At 41.2% G+C, this 17,236-nt stretch overlaps 4 protein-coding genes across 4 annotated transcripts; 2 read left to right on the forward strand and 2 right to left on the reverse strand.

The window, feature by feature from the left end:
• Positions 1–127: 127 nt before the first annotated feature.
• On the reverse strand, positions 128–1,640 carry LOC139666653 (cytochrome c oxidase subunit 5B, mitochondrial-like). The gene is made up of 4 exons (XM_071545944.1): positions 1,462–1,640; positions 724–794; positions 538–637; positions 128–435 (listed from the first exon to the last, which is right to left on the reverse strand). The coding sequence occupies exons 1-4, from the start codon at positions 1,562–1,564 to the stop codon at positions 323–325; spliced, it is 387 nt and encodes a 128-aa protein (XP_071402045.1). The 5' UTR covers positions 1,565–1,640; the 3' UTR covers positions 128–322.
• Positions 1,641–2,137: 497 nt separating this feature from the next.
• On the reverse strand, positions 2,138–5,925 carry LOC139666649 (dnaJ homolog subfamily C member 12-like). Its single transcript, XM_071545941.1, has 5 exons — positions 5,579–5,925; positions 4,520–4,598; positions 3,956–4,095; positions 3,730–3,874; positions 2,138–3,030 (listed from the first exon to the last, which is right to left on the reverse strand). Exons 1-5 carry the CDS (start codon positions 5,654–5,656, stop codon positions 2,948–2,950), a joined length of 525 nt encoding a protein of 174 aa, XP_071402042.1. The 5' UTR covers positions 5,657–5,925; the 3' UTR covers positions 2,138–2,947.
• Positions 5,926–6,529: 604 nt separating this feature from the next.
• Positions 6,530–11,632, forward strand: LOC139666652 (NAD-dependent protein deacetylase sirtuin-1-like). Its single transcript, XM_071545943.1, has 9 exons — positions 6,530–6,877; positions 7,353–7,475; positions 7,640–7,875; positions 7,965–8,117; positions 8,304–8,451; positions 8,545–8,624; positions 8,971–9,154; positions 9,288–9,824; positions 10,184–11,632. Exons 1-9 carry the CDS (start codon positions 6,535–6,537, stop codon positions 10,450–10,452), a joined length of 2,073 nt encoding a protein of 690 aa, XP_071402044.1. The 5' UTR covers positions 6,530–6,534; the 3' UTR covers positions 10,453–11,632.
• A 726-nt stretch (positions 11,633–12,358) lies between these two features.
• LOC139666646 (CDK2-associated and cullin domain-containing protein 1-like) lies at positions 12,359–16,445 on the forward strand. The gene is made up of 8 exons (XM_071545939.1): positions 12,359–12,779; positions 13,053–13,179; positions 13,471–13,573; positions 13,679–13,774; positions 13,966–14,068; positions 14,346–14,435; positions 14,616–14,754; positions 15,017–16,445. Exons 1-8 carry the CDS (start codon positions 12,470–12,472, stop codon positions 15,054–15,056), a joined length of 1,008 nt encoding a protein of 335 aa, XP_071402040.1. The 5' UTR covers positions 12,359–12,469; the 3' UTR covers positions 15,057–16,445.
• The last annotated feature ends 791 nt before the right edge of the window (positions 16,446–17,236 follow it).

Here is a 17,236-nt window from a genome sequence, read left to right on the forward strand (position 1 = left end):
ATATTTTCCTGTATTCCATCTCATGTCATCACATCTACACGTGTAGTTCCACACTTTTTCACTCAAAGCAGTGGAATTCAGAATAATAATTTTAACCATCTTTTATCACAGAATGATGGGGACAATGTTGATCTGTTCCTTTAATAAAAACCTAACTTAACAGATTTCTATCAGACAATTAAGTTCAGGTTTACATTTTAATGATTGGAAACTGTACATAGTTAATTATATGCACACATTTTGGTATCTGGCAATGAATGAGGCAATTAGCGGTGACAATGTTGTCCCAGTTGTGTAGAGCTTGTAGTGTTAAAGTTTAGTTTCAGTGAGGCAACTCATGGTGGACCAGTTTATAGTGAGACCCACAGGAAGGACAGCGTTGGGCGTCTCCCTCATGAAGCCAGAACCACACAATAGCAGTGTTGTCCTCCTCACCTACAGAACATTATATTATGGTGAACTTAGTTATTCATGTACACTAATCATAAGAAATCATTGGACTTTGTCTTCAATGTGCAGCATCAATGTGGCACTTACATAGGCAGCCCACCAGCCTCTTAGTCCCGATGCCTGGGACAATGTGAGGGTCTTCCTTGGTTCCAGCATACTCCCTGGGCTTCAGCATGCTATAGGGATCCTGTAATGTAAATTTATGAGAAAAATTAGAACCTTTGCTTAAACATTAAGCATAACATACTAGTCCTTTTACATCCAGTAGCCTACCTTTCCCTTTTTGAGGGCCTGTAGAGCACGTCGCTCCAATCCAGTGGCCTGTTCTTCATCTGTTGGTACTCCTGTAATTGTATGGCAATGCATTTAATACAACCAAAACTCTCGATAATATGAGGCTTGTCATCTTCTTAAGAAAACTGTTACACTATTTGTTATTATGGTTACTTGAATGTAGTTATTTGTTATTATGGTTACTTGAATGTGAGTAAAAGTGCACGTCGGCACCTGACACCAGGCTACTTCTGTCCTCTATCAGGATACTGGCACAAAACCAACACACGTCTGCCAAAGGAGGTGGGTCTATCAGAGGCCTTTCCACCGCATAAAATTCAAATGACCTTGATTGTTTGATTCAAGTTTTGTAGTCATACTTCGCTTTGGGTGCATAGCAAATACATGACGTGAAAGCACAAAGGTTGTCACAGCGGATATTTGATTCCACATATTGTACGTGTGTGAAAATCAAGTGGTATCCCGTAAATAAAAAGCAACGCTGCTACGATTCCAGCTGCTGTGTGGAATATACAGCCACTAAAAGCACATTAAACTGAAAGCTAAAGGTAGAAATACTACAAGTCCAGCTCAGTCAAATTAACCGGTCTGTTTCCATCCTATGGTTTCCATACATGACCAATGAACAGCTGGGCTTTCCCTTCAGTCTGCGTTACTTCGACATGGACTAGTCTGACCAAAGTCTTTATTTTGACCGTATTTAACAGCACAACTCACCTTTCAAAGTGCCCATGGCCCGTTGCAGGGGTCTAACCGCCACATTGTACCTCGTCAGCTGCAATGTTGTTGAACAAGTTCGGAGTAGAAGTCGTCCCGCCATACTGGACTCACTTTCAGGTACCGAGTATGACCTGTAACCGCTTGTAACCACTCTGCCTGTAACTGTCAGTTGGACTTAAGTGACCCCGACTACGGGGTGAGTGGCAGAACGCTGTCCAATCACAGCACGAAACTGGCTGCGTTAACCAATGAAATTGGGCGGAGGCGGCACGCAGAACAGGTGTATTTTGTGTTGCTTACCAAGTTAGAAATTGATCTGCAGAATACAGAGCATGCTACAATAACAGCATGCTATGTAAATAGATAAAAAGGGCGTAGATGTTGTGGTCTAAAAACTAACAATATTGTGTTACAGTGATCCCTGACCAATTCCTATAGTATATTATACTTTAGCTATGGTGGTTGTATAGCATCCTAATAAAATGTATTATATCATTATTATAGTTCTTTTTTGCACGCCAATATCCGTGACTGCTCTCTAGTATCAGGGAAGTTTGAGTATGCATATGCATATTGATTTATTATGGTTTAAAAATGCTCAACCCACCTTTCAAAGTATAGGAATATAGCATAAAAACAGCACTCAAATAAGACATTGATTTACAATAGGGAAAGCAGGATTTATTTTTTTTTAAAGAAAGTACTACTATGTTTGACAGTGATAATGTCTACTGCAAAGTTTTTTTTGCTCATAAATTTTTATAGATTTATATGAACCCCATCTCACTTAGACAAGTATGGATGTCAGTGGTACTGTACTTGTTCTGTAAAATATATCTGTAACAACTCCCAGTGTATATGATGGAAAACTATGTTTTGCACATCCAAGTGATTCTAGACAACATGTTCTGTGACAACCAATATATATTATACTCCTTATTGCATGACCTCCATTACAATGGACATTATTACATGATACACATAAGCAAAACAAATGGTCAAAACTTCTATATATATGTCATCTTTGGGCTTTACTTTATCAACAAATATCACCAACTTGACAACACACTTTACAGGTACCCAAGGAACTCCCTGTTACCTCTGCCAGTTTGGATTTGGTGTGGAGATTAAATAAACAAATAAATCACTAGGTTTACAAGAGTCTGGGGAATCAAATTTGGGTATCAGTCATGTTTCAGATGGTTGAAAAGAGATTTGACTCTCCACTGCCAGATGAGTAACAACATAAATGTATATATAACACATAATCTAATGTGCAATTGCCTGATTTTTGTTACACCTATTATTTAATGTTGGCAGTTGATAGCCAAATTTAGCTTACTATTCCCACTTTGAAATTATGAAAAAGTCAATTGAGTAACAGCTAGACCATGTTCACAAAACTTTGACTTCACAATTGAATATGTGATGACAAGAAGACAGACAACACCAACATTTTAACAAAATGAAATTGTTGTTAGGTTCAGATTTCATAATTTCTGAACTTCCGCAGTAGACCAGATGGTGAGTCAGCAGCCCAGCGGAAACGCCGATGGCAGTAATCACCTAGACAACAATGATGGGAAAAGTCAGTTTATTACATGAGGTCTCCTACTGTGTTAAAAACATCTAGACAACTGACACTTCTGATAATAACTGCTGGATGTAATATAATGTAATATCTTGTTAAAATGTAGTAAAACAACCTTCTAAATGGGTTGAAAATGTGATCAAACCTGTTGATGTCATACATTCCTCAATAATGTTATGACATCACATTATTACATTAACAGATGATTCTTCATAAGGAAGGGATGTAAGATATTAACTGATTATGTAATATTGACTAATATGTAAATGTGTGACTAAAATGTAATAACTAATAAGAATAAGTCAATATTGTTATTGCATCATCAGTTGGAAATATCTCACACCTTTTTGAAGGCATAATCACCAGTTAATGTAATAATTTGATGTTTATCACGTTGATCACATTTTCAGCCTATTAGAGGGTCCTTTTACTATTTTATTATTTTATTTTATTATTTCAACAAGTTATGTTATTCAGCAGTCACATTTGCCTTTTCAAAATTCCATGTAGACCTCACTTTCTGCCGATATGACTGTCAACTGTAGCTGATGATTATTCTCCCAAACAACAAATATGTAACAACATGTGAAATGGTAGTGGGTCTGGAACTTGGTTATATGTGTATTTGGATTGAACATTTTCCATACTTTCAGGACATTTTAAACTATACTCACTTGAGGATGGCACGGCTTCATATGAAGGGATCTCCGGTGCTTCCTGCCCAAAATGAAGCTCTTCTGCTTGAGAAGTGACTGGGATTTCTGCTTTTGCTCCCTCCAACATTGGTTCCTTCTTACTTCTCACAGCCCAGTGCATTGACTGAAAACAGATCACTAAATATATTACAAGTCTCTCTTGTCGTACAGATTCAACTGAAATCAAAGTTATGTAGTTACATACTGTCTTTACAGAGTCGTTCAAGGCCTGCCAGTCATGGAACGGAATAGTAACCCCACTTCTTCTCCAAAGGTCGTAGTTTTTTCTTTTGCTCTCATTGCATAAAACCTCTTTGGCTTCCTGCAGCTTTTGAAAATCTTCCACTAGATTTTTTACAGACATCAAAAAAGAAGAAAAAGATCACGATATGACCTGGAGCAAGGCATAATAACATGATTACAGAATGAGGAATAACAGCCTCCTCTTTGTATGCAGCAATAAGCATCTTATCATTAACATAATTTGCTTTGAAGTCATTATGGAGGCAAATCAGAGAGGGGAATAGGCTATTTCTGGGATAAGTAAGAAAAGTGGAGGGGTGCCATGGTAAATGACTAAAAATGGTAATAAAAAATAAAAAAGTGGGCAAATCATGACATCCAATAAGTGATCATCATCCCTGGCTATAAAAAAAACTGTTCTACTTCTACAAAATATGACTTCTCAAAGGTGGCAGCACTTGAAATTGTCTTCAAAAATATATAGAAATAAAATCATATTTGTCACAGCAATGGTCCACACATTTACCTGCTCTTGGGTTGTCTGGGTGTTTGTCTGGGTGACATGCCAAGGCTCGGACCTTGTACTCGTTGACAATCTGTTCAGTCTGCCAGAAAAAAGATTTCAGAAAGCCAAATTTAAGACTTTTTAAGGCCAATTTACAGACTTTCGTTTTCAGAATGAAAGCTAATCCTTTCATTCTGAACTTTTCATTATTACTTTTTCTTTCTGTTTTTGAGATGATATTGTTCAATGTGTTACAACACATTCACACTTCAACAGCACCCTTCCATGTGACTTAGGTCACAAACCAAATGCATTCCCAATTTTACATCCTGCCTTGAATTTACAGGAATTACTTTTTGAACATTTCACATTCCATAATTGTTAGAAATGTTTTATTCTTTACAACCATAGTGTTTAGTGGATTATGACACCTTAAAAAAAAACCCAATAGCTTGTTTCTAGTCATGTTTATTTATATAGCTCTTTATCAAGCATGTCTCAAAGGGCTTCTTGTGTGACATAGAGGTCACTTTTGCTATTCCTTCTCTTACCAAAGTCATTCTCATTTTTGACATCTTCTGATTTACCGATGTTATTTAATCGTTACATTCTGAAAGATACACGGAATATCCAATTCCCACTAACAAGCTAACTTGTTTAGGGACTTGTCCTGTTGTGTTACTTTATTAACCGACGTGTTCAGTATATACTATTAATCTGGACATACATGCAGGTCAATTTACTGTGACGAGTGCAAATGTAAAACAACACATGCATGTATGTCTACGCATGTAGACAGTAAACAGACAGCACTGCTGGTCCCATTGACATCTTTTGGTGAAACATCAACAGGTCTCTGGGTTCAGACTAATCTCTGGAGCGATGCATAATCCACGAGCCCTTTAGATTTCACACTTTACAGACTGCTGACGACGCGTCTGTGTGTATACCCGCATTTTATGTTTTCTTCCACCTCTCAACCCTTAAACCAGTATGATTTTCAGGTGTAAAATTAAGACAGCCATACCACCCAGCAAATAGGCTGAGCCTGTTTAAATATCTCAGTGTGCCAGAACTTACCGACGATAATTCATCACATCCTAATAACCCATAGTAATCCTCCAAATCCTCTGGTTCGCGATTCAATACACCCTCCATAAAACATCCAAGTCTGAGAGGCAAGTGGGTAATATTTCTTGTGCTGCTGTCTGCTGCCTTGGGATCACAGCTGTATGTACAGCTTGCTGCTGGGCTCCCCCTCGCTGCTGCTGTGACTCACTCACTGGATATTCTGAAAATCAACTGGTATTTTGTCAGCTGCGTGCTGTCTTACTTCTGTGTTTGTGATTTGGTCATTATTCGAGGGAGGGGGCAATAAGTACACATCCAATTATGCATCATCACAGGTTTGAAATTCTCGTGTTCGTCTCCCGACTCCTGGAAATTTATGAGTCATTTTTCACCACATGATATATGCTGTATTCAAGTGCTCCTATGAAGCTGCCAGCTTCGACATGTCGCACATTCAAGTGGTTAGAAATAATGGAACTTGTAATAACAGTAGATGTTTGGGTGTTTTTTGTTGTAGAAATCAAGCTGAACATAGCTACGTTGTGCTACAATGGCAAAAGTAAAAGGGGGAAATGTACAACAGACATGTAATTGATGTTTTAATTCATTTTTCCCCAAAGGTTGTTGTATAACACATCACTTTTACCATTAATTGTTTACACCGGTGTCGCACTTTCCGACCCCCAAATGTCACATCTGGTACCATAGAAAAGAAAACTCCGACTTCTCAGTTTTACTTACAGCTTTGTTGGGTCGCTCGTGTGCGTTTAACTCTTACTTCAATTTTTCCGACAGCACATGAAGGCAGCAATATGTTGTTATGGTTTGACGTCATCGACGTAAGGAAGTGACGCTCGAGCCGTAACTACTGGCGGAGAGCGAGTCACGTGCGTCATGCAAATCAGCCAGCTGTCTGAGGAAGAATCTGTTCAGCACACAGCGCTCAGCGGCTCTACGGGCTGAAGATGGCGGACGGAGAGAACAGTCTCGGCACGGCCTGTTCAAGCGCCTCCGATATGGACGAACCTGCTGCGAAAAAGTCGAAAATCAGTACGGTGACAAACTATGGAGTCAAAGTCACCGAGGCGGATCAATTCTCAGGCGTATCGGAGGCCGCTGAGAGCTGGCAGGCAGCGGCGAATTCTGCGCAGCCAGCGGAGAAGGAGGTTGAGCCGGTGATGGCGGTAGAGCAGGCCCCAGCAACACTAGGCGGAGACAATGGACTGGGACTGCTGGTGTCGGAGCCGCACAAAACAGTCGTGAAACTAGACGACAACACTGTACTTGGGACAATTGGCCAGGCTGCAGGTATGAAAAGAGCTGGGGATTTAACAGGGCATCTCGTGTTTGTGTGGCTGATAGTACGTAACGTTAGTGATTGTTTTTCCAACTTGCCGGCGAGCTAGCTAAACTAGCAGCCTAAAGATAAGTTAGCTAATGTTGAACACAGTACAAATGTCTGAGGGTTGAGAGTGACACACTTAACAGAGTAGCAAGTCTAACTTTGCTCCACTTAAACTTTCTGTGACTCATACCTCGGGGTTTTATTCCCTCACTGCACTAAGCTGGGGTAACAACTTAGCGTTTGCTAGCCAGTTTACATTTTGCCCCACTACCACGCCTGAGGTCGTCATGCATATTGGTCTTAACTGGTGCTCACGTGCACTGTTTAACTGGTAGCAATTAAGTGAGAGTTATCCGCCACATCTTTGCTCCTGTCGTTACAATGATGACATTGCCAGGTGTCGGCATTTAATCATTGTTCAAACTTCTCTCTACTCAGATTTTCTTGGACATGACGACCTTCCCTCCAATGGTCTAGCTGTCACCCCGGACCACATCAATGAGGACGACGACAGATCCTCGCATGCGAGTTCCAGTGACTGGACACCTCAACCGCAAATAGGTATCCCACTGAATTTAAGCTGCAATTGGCAAAAGGCCTCTGATATCATCTGTTGGGGAACTGTTTAGATGCTTGGAATTAGTTTAAACACAGTTTGGGTTGCACCAGTGGCACACCACAGTCATCTTTGAGTACAAATGACAGTGAAATGTGTCCTTGACTAGGTTCCTACAGTTTCATCCAACAACACATAAGAGAGACTGATCCAAGGACCATTCTGAAAGACTTGCTTCCTGAGACCGTGCTCCCACCGGACTTAGACGACATGACTTTGTGGCAGATCATCATCAACATCTCAGAACCACCAAAAAGAAAGAAGCGCAAGGACATTAACACCTTGGAGGATGTGGTCAGGCTACTCCACGAAAGTAAAAAGATCCTTGTCCTGACTGGTGCTGGGGTACGTATCCACTGTGGCATCATGCTCTTGTGTTACAGTGCTGATGTGGGAGTTTCGCTTTTGACTGAATGTTTGCGCTCTTTTTCCAGGTGTCGGTTTCATGTGGAATACCAGACTTTCGCTCCAGAGACGGTATTTATGCAAGGCTTGCTGTAGATTTTCCTGATCTTCCAGACCCCCAAGCTATGTTTGATATTGAATACTTTAGAAGAGACCCAAGACCCTTCTTCAAGTTTGCTAAGGTTTGTTGATTGTATGTGCTTGTTTTGTTACTGAAAGGTCTTACTTGAACTTAATTCTCTTTATTTAACATTTAAGTTGGTCAAAATCAGAAAAGGTACATCATGTGTCTTTTGATTTTCTTCATGATATGTAGTGTTACAATTTGTTTACAAATGGGTGTTTTGAATGCATCTTCTTTATTGCAGGAGATCTACCCTGGTCAGTTCCAGCCTTCGCCCTGTCACAAATTTATATCTATGCTGGATAAACAGGGGAAGCTGCTGCGCAATTACACACAGAACATTGATACATTAGAACAAGTGGCTGGAGTTCAGAGGATTATCCAGTGTCATGGTAAGTTATTTATCTAAAAGATGGGGCTTGTTTACTTTTTATAATACTCCTAGAGTAACATGGATTGATCACTAATAACCTCTGTTGTTTCAGGGTCGTTTGCAACCGCATCCTGTCTCGTCTGTAAACACAAAGTGGATTGTGAGGCTGTAAGGGAAGACATTTTTAACCAGGTATGTGATGAAGAATTCATTATAAAATTATGCAGGATTGCACATTTAATTGAAAAACAATCAAAATTGCAATATTGACTACTACAACTTCGAAATCACAAGAAGCTGCAAGCAGCAGCTTAAAGATAAAAGGTGTTTCAGAAGGCCCCTAAATTGTGTTCTCTGGTGCTGTATTGTCACTCATATGCAATTTTTATGTTCTGCCATCATAGTACATCATATGTGGGACATACATTTTCATGCATGGCTGAAATGAACTTATGCAAACAGGCAACTGTCTCCAATCCACTGTGCTCTTAAGCAGAATTAATTCCTATAATGGTAAAAAAATGAATTCCTCCTGCAGGTTGTCCCTCGCTGTCCGCGGTGTCCAGATATCCCCTTGGCAATCATGAAGCCCGATATTGTCTTCTTTGGAGAGAATCTTCCAGAAATGTTCCACAGAGCCATGAAGCAGGATAAGGACGAGGTCGACCTCTTGATAGTCATCGGCTCTTCACTTAAAGTCCGACCAGTTGCTCTCATCCCAAGTATGTTCTGTGTGGATTAATGGATTCTTTTTTGTTGTTGGAAGATGCATGTAATAACCAATGCTTTATTTATTAGGCTTGCAGTAAATCTAAACATATGTAACGGCTGTCCTCTTTTCTGTTTCTCATCCAGACTCCATTCCTCATGAAGTGCCTCAGGTCCTGATCAACAGGGAGCAGCTGCCTCACCTCAACTTTGACGTGGAGCTGCTTGGGGACTGTGACGTCATTGTCAATGAGCTCTGTCACCGGTTGGCCGGGGACTTTGAGCAGCTCTGCTACAACACTTTAAGACTCAATGAGATCACAGAGAAGCCCCCGCGGTTACCGACTCCCACAGAACAGCCGCCGTGCGAGGCCTTGTCTGCTTCCGGTGGCGCGGCGCAGGAGGAGCAGAAGCAACACAATACAGACTCTGCGGTCGAGCCTTCGGAGGAGACGGAAAGTCAGAATGTCACAGAGACTCCCAGTGATAATGACGCACCGCCGGAGCTTTGTCCGCAGCCTCAGCCTCCCAGTGAAGAGACGGCCGAGTCTTCAGAGTCGCCGACAGAGGAAACGGCGAGAGAAGAGGCCGCAGACGTCAAGAGCCACACCTCCAACCTTGAACTTCGTAGACGATGCTGGATGAGTCGAATCAACAGAAGTCCAATCAGCAAACGCCTTGAGAGTAAGCTTTAGACTGTGGGAACATTGATCTTGTTGAGGAAAGCTTTAATGAGTGGATGGCATCTGTCTTTTAACCTGCTATTTACTGTAATAAACAGATTTTTTTTATGGATTTACAGATGAGAGATATTAGAAAAATCTGTTACCCTAAGCACTATGTTAAAACACAGATGCAGTAAAACTTTCAACAAGATTAAGTTCTTTAACAGCATTTGAATGCATGCTGATTCCAATAATTGGAAATGCACTGTGAGGAGATTGAACAGCACCCTAATATACAATGACGTATCCTGTCAGCTTTCATATACCTATCAAGCATTGAATGCACGCTCTAAATTGACTGTATTTGTCTTCCCCCAGCATGCCAGTACCTATTTCAAGCACCAAATCACTACATCTTCCACGGGGCCGAAGTTTACTCCGACTCCGAAGACGAGACGTCGAGCTCCTGCGGGAGCGAGAGCGAGGAGTCGGAGTGCAGCGCAGACGGGATGGAAGAGGACAGTGAGCCAGACGAGGCGAGCGCTCTCGCCAGAGACACGATACCACACACGCTAGCCGGCGAGGCCGCGTCAAGCGCGCAGACAGACAGTACTTCTGAAGACATTCAGAGCACCACACACCTTTAAATGTAAACTACCCAGACGGCAAAGCACTAATTGTCTTTTTTTTATATATGTTTCATATTTTTGACTCATCGACCTTACTATTAATTTTCATAAAGTTGAGATTGAGTGACAACTTTGTGTGAATATGCAGCAAGTTCATTCTTTTTTTTTTTTTTTCCTCGTTTTGTGTTTCTGTGCCCAGTTTGGTCACATGCATTGTGTCTGAAAGCTCATACTGTATACTGCTTACTAGGATGCAGTAGTTTTGTTTTTTCTGTATTTCTTTCAACCTGTTCATCTCATTTTGCATTTACATTCTTAGAAATTTATCAGACGCTCTCATCCAGAGCTGCTTACAGTGAGTGCAACAGGTAGAATAAGCTTTAATTCCTAGATTGCAATCATTACAAGCAACCAGAGTGCAAAGGTCAATCTCAATCCATAATGTGACATCATCTGTGGTCTCATGATGTGTTTTACAATTGGTTCATGTTAATATTGTAAGCCTACTGCCTATTAAATAGTGGGTACTATGAGTTTCAGACACAGACATGAATGATCTTCAGATGGTTTACTTGAACGCATTTTCTACCCTGCAATACAAACACTTCAGCTCTGCCCTTCCATGAGGGTAAATACTGAAAAAGGAACAGTACGCTTCGATTTAGACCAAAGAACACTTCACCAACCCTCTAAGTTGTCATAAGCTTTGTGTGTTTCACCTGTCATTTAAATCTTGGAAAAATATATCTATTGACAAGGTTTTCCTTCTGACATGTGGCAGCTACTTTTTATGGTCAAGCCTCTTATTTTTATACTCTAACGTGAGACATACTCAGCAGAGTAGATGATAGTTTTTATCTGTAAAGTTATACAACGTTGTTATATTAAGCCTTAGGACTATATTCAATGAGTTGACATTGAAGAAATGGCACTTTTTTTTCCTTACAAAACCGGTTTTGTTGCCCATGTCACTTTTCATAAAGCAGAAAGGTAGACCATTTCCATTCATTATACATAGGAGTCTGCTGCCTGTAAAAATTCTGTATTGTTGGTAGGTAGACAATATTTTAGCCAATTTGTGTTGGATACATGTCTACACCAACATAATTCACATGCCATTTTATTTAAACGTAATGTTTTGTTTACGGTTTAAGGGAATAAGGAATTTTTACATTATTGGAGTTGTTCATTATTTCCAGTGGGGTTTATTATAAGTAAAAAAGCCTCTTTAAACACTGTTCATGCATTTCCATTATTTAATATGCAGCCGCTGTGTGTTCAAATCAATGTGCATCAGTTCAATGATGAATTGGTTTCAATGCAGACCTGAATAGTGCGCCCCCTGGTGCCTATGAGTTGATCCTGCCGCATGAACTACCAGAGAGTGTATAAGCAAAGTGAGAGGTTTTCCACCTACCTCCGTCTTCCCAGTAGGTACACTACTGCTCTTTGTTCTTGGTTGAGGGTCACATTTGGTCTATTACGTTTTATTCTGTGGAAAGTTAGTTTTACACAGCAATAGAGTGCGACATTTATGGATTCAACAAGAGGATTAGCACCGAGAGCGTTGTGAGACCAAGACCCAAACATGTCTTCATATTTGTGAAAAATCATTGTTCAGCAGGCGGTCGACTTTTGCGCATGCGTAGTATGGTGTCTGTTGTCCGTAAACTATTCATAAAGGTTCCTACATAAATTAGCTGCTGTCTGCATTAGCTATCTATCTATCTATCTATTCTGCCAACTGACTGCTCATTGATATTCTGCTTCAATACAGTTCTAGCGGACAAGGGTTTCCAGACTGGAATATGATTTCAGCTACCTTGATGAAGCTTGGGGTCTTCTTGGAACTACATCGCCCTGTTTCCTCAGCAGTCCGACGATGCGACGTGTCGTAAAATTTCAGCTACCCACAACAGCAAACCGAGATGGACACCACCGAAGACGCTTGACAGTTTCTCTTTTTAGCCTGAATTCTAATGTGAAATGAGTATCTAGTAACGCTAGGCTTCTGGACACACGAACGCTTCTGAGCATGGCGGGTATGGAAGAAGGCAGTTTTGACATAAACGACGACCACAATCACAACTATTGTGCGAGCAGCGGCAACGTCCACACGTATCTGAGAAGCCAACTGTCAGATGTAACGACGGTTCCCCAGCCTCTGCTCTGCTCGCCGGTGCCGGGAGGAGAACCGGGTGGTCGGGGAAAGCTGCGGTCCGGCGGGTCAAAGTTCACGGACTCAGACTCGAGCAGTGAGAGCAGCGAAGTCAGCGAGACTGACAGCTCGACACCGTCAGCCTCGGTTGGGGGGAAATTCACCCTCAACTCCGCTTCAAAGTTTCGTAAGTTTCCTCGAAGCAGCTAAGTGGTCAGCAGTTCAGCCGTTAGCCTGTCCGGCTAACTCCTGTAGCCCCTCAGCTGTGTGTGTAGTACTCGCTGGCCTGCTCTGATAGCATTAACGTTACTGTGTACAGATTGATGCTTCTCCTGCTCTTGGCAAGAAACCAAGACTCATGGTCTGTCAGGCCGATGGCTGGAAACCACAGGCCTTGTTCTGGCTTTGTTAAGTATCAAGTGCTTAGTATAACGAGATGATTCCTCTCCTCTTTCTTTAGTTTTGAATGCAATGGCTGTAGAAGACTACCGGAAAAATCACTGGCCAAACCTGGAGAACGCAATTGATCTCCTGCTCATTCAGAAGCCCACGGACCACATCTCCATTTCTTATGCACAGATATACGGGTAAGACAGTCCAGGTGAAGGGCGGTTAAAGAGCTCCCTGTGATGTTACCAGGGCATTATTCGGGCCATTTAGATGGGCAAAATTGCCAAAACAGGCAACACAGACACAAATTTAAAACCTTTTTCTATGTGATTAAAGCGTTGAGCCAACTCTTGGGGTACCAAGGTTGCCAGTCAGAGTTGCCTTGTGTATCACTGATAATCATTGGTATTCATCTTTTAGCATTAAGCAATGGGTTTCTCTATGTGATGTGACTGGTCTGAGCTTCTCATTTACTTTGTTTACCCTAGTTACATCTACAAGTGTGTTTGTCAGCAACACTCAGAGCTGCTCTACAACGATTTGATATTGAAAATAACAACTCATCTGCAACAGGTCTCCTCCCATCTACAAGTAAGGAAGCGCTGGCACCAGCAAATACAAAATCAGGAAATGAATATATACATTGTGCCAAATACACTAATACATTGACTAATGCCTTTATTTTTTTCTCTCCAGACCAGCCCACCTGAGAACTTCATTGAGAACTTCAACCTTGCGCTGACCCAATACACAGCTTCTCTTCAATGTATAGTTCCTGTATTTATGTACATGGTATGCATCTTCTTGATAAGTATTTTGTTCAGTTTCTGTTTACAAATAGTCCACATGGAACCAAGACCCTGCCAATGACATTTACAACATGGTGGATATCACCACCATACCCAAGCATGTGCTTGAGTATCACCCTCATGTGCTTGGGTATCTCTCACACTCCATCTTTTTTTCGCATTTAATGTTTTCAGAACAAGTTCTACATCGAGACAAAGCTTAACAGAGACCTAAGAGAGGATCTGATGAAGTTGTTTGCTGATCATGTCGCAGAAAAACACGTGAGCACACTGATGCGTGAGTATAGTGCTTCACCTTCTTGGCTTGTTTAGCTGTCATGTTTAGAATTATTAATGTTCATGATGTCTAAAACTACTCCTCTGACCTTGTTAATTGTGAACATGTAACAGTCACCTAACCTCACTCCTCTGGTAGAAATTCCATCCTTTGCCCAAATCAAAGGTGCAATTTTGTCTCAATGTGTAGCGCTGCTGCTTGTGGTTCAAGACGGGGAAGGGAACTCGCTATAGTCTTTGGCAGTATGACACCTATAACACTTATTTGTCTTTTCCAGCTCTTCTTATCAAAGCCCATTCCATGCCTTTTCAAGTCCAACCATCAACCATGGCCAATGTGGTGAAAGGCCTCTATAGTCTCCGGCCAGGTAAGCCATATCTTCTTACCTGTTCTGCTGCTATTATTATGCCTTTTGCTGTGATTATGTCATGTGAGTGCTTTCTACTGCTGCTACTACACCTAGTTGCCTTCACGACACCAAACAAAATGCACTACGCATGTTAATCTAATTCATTGTTAAGAAAAGGCTGTTGGTTTCCTCTTTCAGCGTGGGCCCAGTTAGCCCCAGACCTCTTCTCTGGATTTATTCCCCAAATCAACCCCCCTGCTGTGGAGTCTCAGCTGTCTGACTACGCCGCTCATGACCAGAAACTACAGATGGAGCTCTCAATGAATGGCTTCTCACGGTGAGTTTTCTGAGGCTCTCGTTCTCAGATGGCTACCAGCTACAGCCATAGGTTGCTAGTTTATGTTTCACAGCTGCGGATGGAGCAGCTCAGATTAGTAATGCAAGATCAGAACGGCTCAATTTCCACATATGTCAGCGCCGAGCAGGAGCCGGGGCAGTGTATGAGAGAAACAGTCTTAATGCATATGATTGCATTTCAACAAAGCTCTGGATATGCATTTTACTTGAAGTCACTGATGGACTGTCCCTGTGTTTTCCAGAGGGGACCAGTCTCGCAAGCGGACCAGCGATGACTCCTGATCGCGAGGTCCAGCATCGCCAGATAACGTCGCAAAACTATCACTGTGCCTCCTACATCTTTATCAGAAACTGGCTCATTGCACTAGGTACAATGCTAACAATGTGTCGGTCCCATCTGTCTGAAGTCGAGGTCACAACACACTGTGAACAACAAAGATTATACAATGTGGAGTTGTTGAGCAGAAATGGGATATTCCTGCTTAAACCACAGAGCTCTGAAAAGCACAGTGATTTCAATATGGTGCTTCCCTCCTTGATTATGATACATCCACCGTCATTATTTGCTAGAAGCTACTGTATGTGCTCAGAGGGATCTATTCATGTTTTCCTCATTTGACGAGTGCCTTTCGAGTGTTTGTTTTTGACCAGATATCATAAAGAGTGATAGCTTGATAATGGATATTTCATTCCTAACTTTTAACATGGGACTGTTCTGTGTAGTTTTGATAAACTGGGCTAATCATCCCACTGCTGCTAGTAAGACTGTCCATGTGTTAATAGTGCAGGTCCCTACGTTTCACTCATTGTCTGCATAAGCCAGTGGTTTCATTCAACACAAACGGCATCAACACATCATGGAAGTAATAGGCTTACAGAATAAGGGTAATTATTCAAGCTTATGCATGAATGGATGAACAGAGGAACTAAGAGTCACTGACTTCAACTTTGATTCTCTTGTTTTCTTCAACATGTTGCCTTCAGTATGTGGGTAAACCAGATTGTATTCTCCAGGCATGCCAAAGAGGATTTGCAGTGCTTTTTTCCCCCGTTTTATTATGCATTGGGATTCCAACTGACGGTGTTGTGTTGCTGCTGTACCGGTTATTGTACCAAGTCACTGAGCCAGTTAAATTTTTGAGCTTTGGTTCACCCGTTTGTCCACCAGGCTTGAGTCAAATAGTAATTTCAGATATTGTTTGTGGTTTATTGTAGCCCTGGGTGTAGGATGGAACGTTACACTGAGCACCAGAAAGTTCTGACAGAAAAGTATTTGAAAATATATCTTTCTGTGTTTGACAACGTACCTGAATTGTCCTGATACTGTAAAACCAGCCAATCCCGTTACTCCATGAACGTTAAAACAGAACCTATAACTATATGCAAATACTATTTGACCCAGGTCTGGCATACTTCCATATCAAATACACCTAACATGTATGCCCTTATAAATTATGTAAATAGTTGTTGTCTTTGCATGGTGATCAGTATACACTAGCTACTGTCACAGATCCATTTTTGTTAAATGTCTAACTTGAATAGAAGTATTTGATACAAGGTCTTACACTGTTTTAAGTGTAATTAGATGCTCAGGCTCACTTTGTCATTTGTCTTTCCCTCTGTGGGTGTTGGAAATGGTTCTCTCATCGTCTTATGTACAGGCTGTTTCAAATAAACTAATTTCATTAATTATGTATCATTGGGCGATAAATGTTTTTTTTTTTCCCACTGAGGCTCATAAAGACTGGTGTTAAGAAATGTGGTTCCCTTAAATAAGGGATCATCATATGAATCTGATATAGTGGAATAAAAGGAAAATACTAGTATAGATGTAGAATATTGTACACACAATATTACACATTCAGATTTATAATATCTTACCTAATAGCAAAAAATATCCATCTTAAAACTGTGGGGTGAGATAATTCCACTTGTTTCAAATGCAATTTCAGTCACTAGCAATAGCATCTCGAGCATCAAGAAAATAAAACTTGATTCAAGAAAATTCTTGAAACAAGTTGATTTGCATTGGAAAGAAGTTAAATGATCTAACCTCATTGGCTGATTTTTCACTTGTTTTAAGGAAAACAATTTTAAGACTGAATGAGACAAAAACTCTTAAGATGGACTTTTTTTGCAGTGTAGCTCACAGAACATATTGCCTTGAAATTGATCACAGCTGATAATCTGCTGTGTTAACATTAGTGTGTAAGAGGCTCAACAAGGGGCTTCTAATTCTGTAGAGTGGAGGTCTGTGACGGGCCACTGGAGGAGGAATCCCTTTACAGCACGCCCCCCCTGGCCAATGAGCAGGGACACCACCCAGACACATGGGCCAGGCCTCCCCAAAATAACCTGCAACTACTGCACTGACAAATGTTGCTACTTTTACTGCTGACAGGTTACCCTAGCTACTCGCCTCCATATTTTTCCCTGTAAACTCCAAGGTTAACTCGAACCGG

The sequence above is a fragment of the Centroberyx affinis genome, unplaced genomic scaffold (assembly GCF_046629955.1).
Source record: "Centroberyx affinis isolate AG114_WGS23_722 - 3 ecotype Tasmania unplaced genomic scaffold, CSIRO-AGI_Caff_v1 ptg005079l_1, whole genome shotgun sequence".
NCBI classification, from domain to species: Eukaryota; Metazoa; Chordata; class Actinopteri; order Beryciformes; family Berycidae; genus Centroberyx; species Centroberyx affinis.

What these genes read in the sequence shown, in the direction of transcription:
- LOC139666652 (XM_071545943.1), top strand. Translation starts at nt 6,535, where the DNA reads ATGGCGGACGGAGAGAACAGTCTCGGCACGGCCTGTTCAAGCGCCTCC. An exon ending in TTGTCCTGACTGGTGCTGGG is followed by an intron (nt 7,876 to 7,964) that starts GTACGTATCCAC and finishes CTCTTTTTCCAG; the next exon opens with GTGTCGGTTTCATGTGGAAT. An exon ending in GGGAAGACATTTTTAACCAG is followed by an intron (nt 8,625 to 8,970) that starts GTATGTGATGAA and finishes TTCCTCCTGCAG; the next exon opens with GTTGTCCCTCGCTGTCCGCG.
- LOC139666653 (XM_071545944.1), bottom strand. Translation starts at nt 1,564, where the DNA reads ATGGCGGGACGACTTCTACTCCGAACTTGTTCAACAACATTGCAGCTG. An exon ending in GGCCATGGGCACTTTGAAAG is followed by an intron (nt 795 to 1,461) that starts GTGAGTTGTGCT and finishes ATACAATTACAG; the next exon opens with GAGTACCAACAGATGAAGAA. An exon ending in AGGCCCTCAAAAAGGGAAAG is followed by an intron (nt 638 to 723) that starts GTAGGCTACTGG and finishes TTTACATTACAG; the next exon opens with GATCCCTATAGCATGCTGAA.
- LOC139666649 (XM_071545941.1), bottom strand. Translation starts at nt 5,656, where the DNA reads ATGGAGGGTGTATTGAATCGCGAACCAGAGGATTTGGAGGATTACTAT. An exon ending in TGAACGACTCTGTAAAGACA is followed by an intron (nt 3,875 to 3,955) that starts GTATGTAACTAC and finishes ATCTGTTTTCAG; the next exon opens with TCAATGCACTGGGCTGTGAG. An exon ending in TGAAGCCGTGCCATCCTCAA is followed by an intron (nt 3,031 to 3,729) that starts GTGAGTATAGTT and finishes ATTGTTGTCTAG; the next exon opens with GTGATTACTGCCATCGGCGT.
- LOC139666646 (XM_071545939.1), top strand. Translation starts at nt 12,470, where the DNA reads ATGGCGGGTATGGAAGAAGGCAGTTTTGACATAAACGACGACCACAAT. An exon ending in TCTTATGCACAGATATACGG is followed by an intron (nt 13,180 to 13,470) that starts GTAAGACAGTCC and finishes TGTTTACCCTAG; the next exon opens with TTACATCTACAAGTGTGTTT. An exon ending in TTCCTGTATTTATGTACATG is followed by an intron (nt 13,775 to 13,965) that starts GTATGCATCTTC and finishes TAATGTTTTCAG; the next exon opens with AACAAGTTCTACATCGAGAC.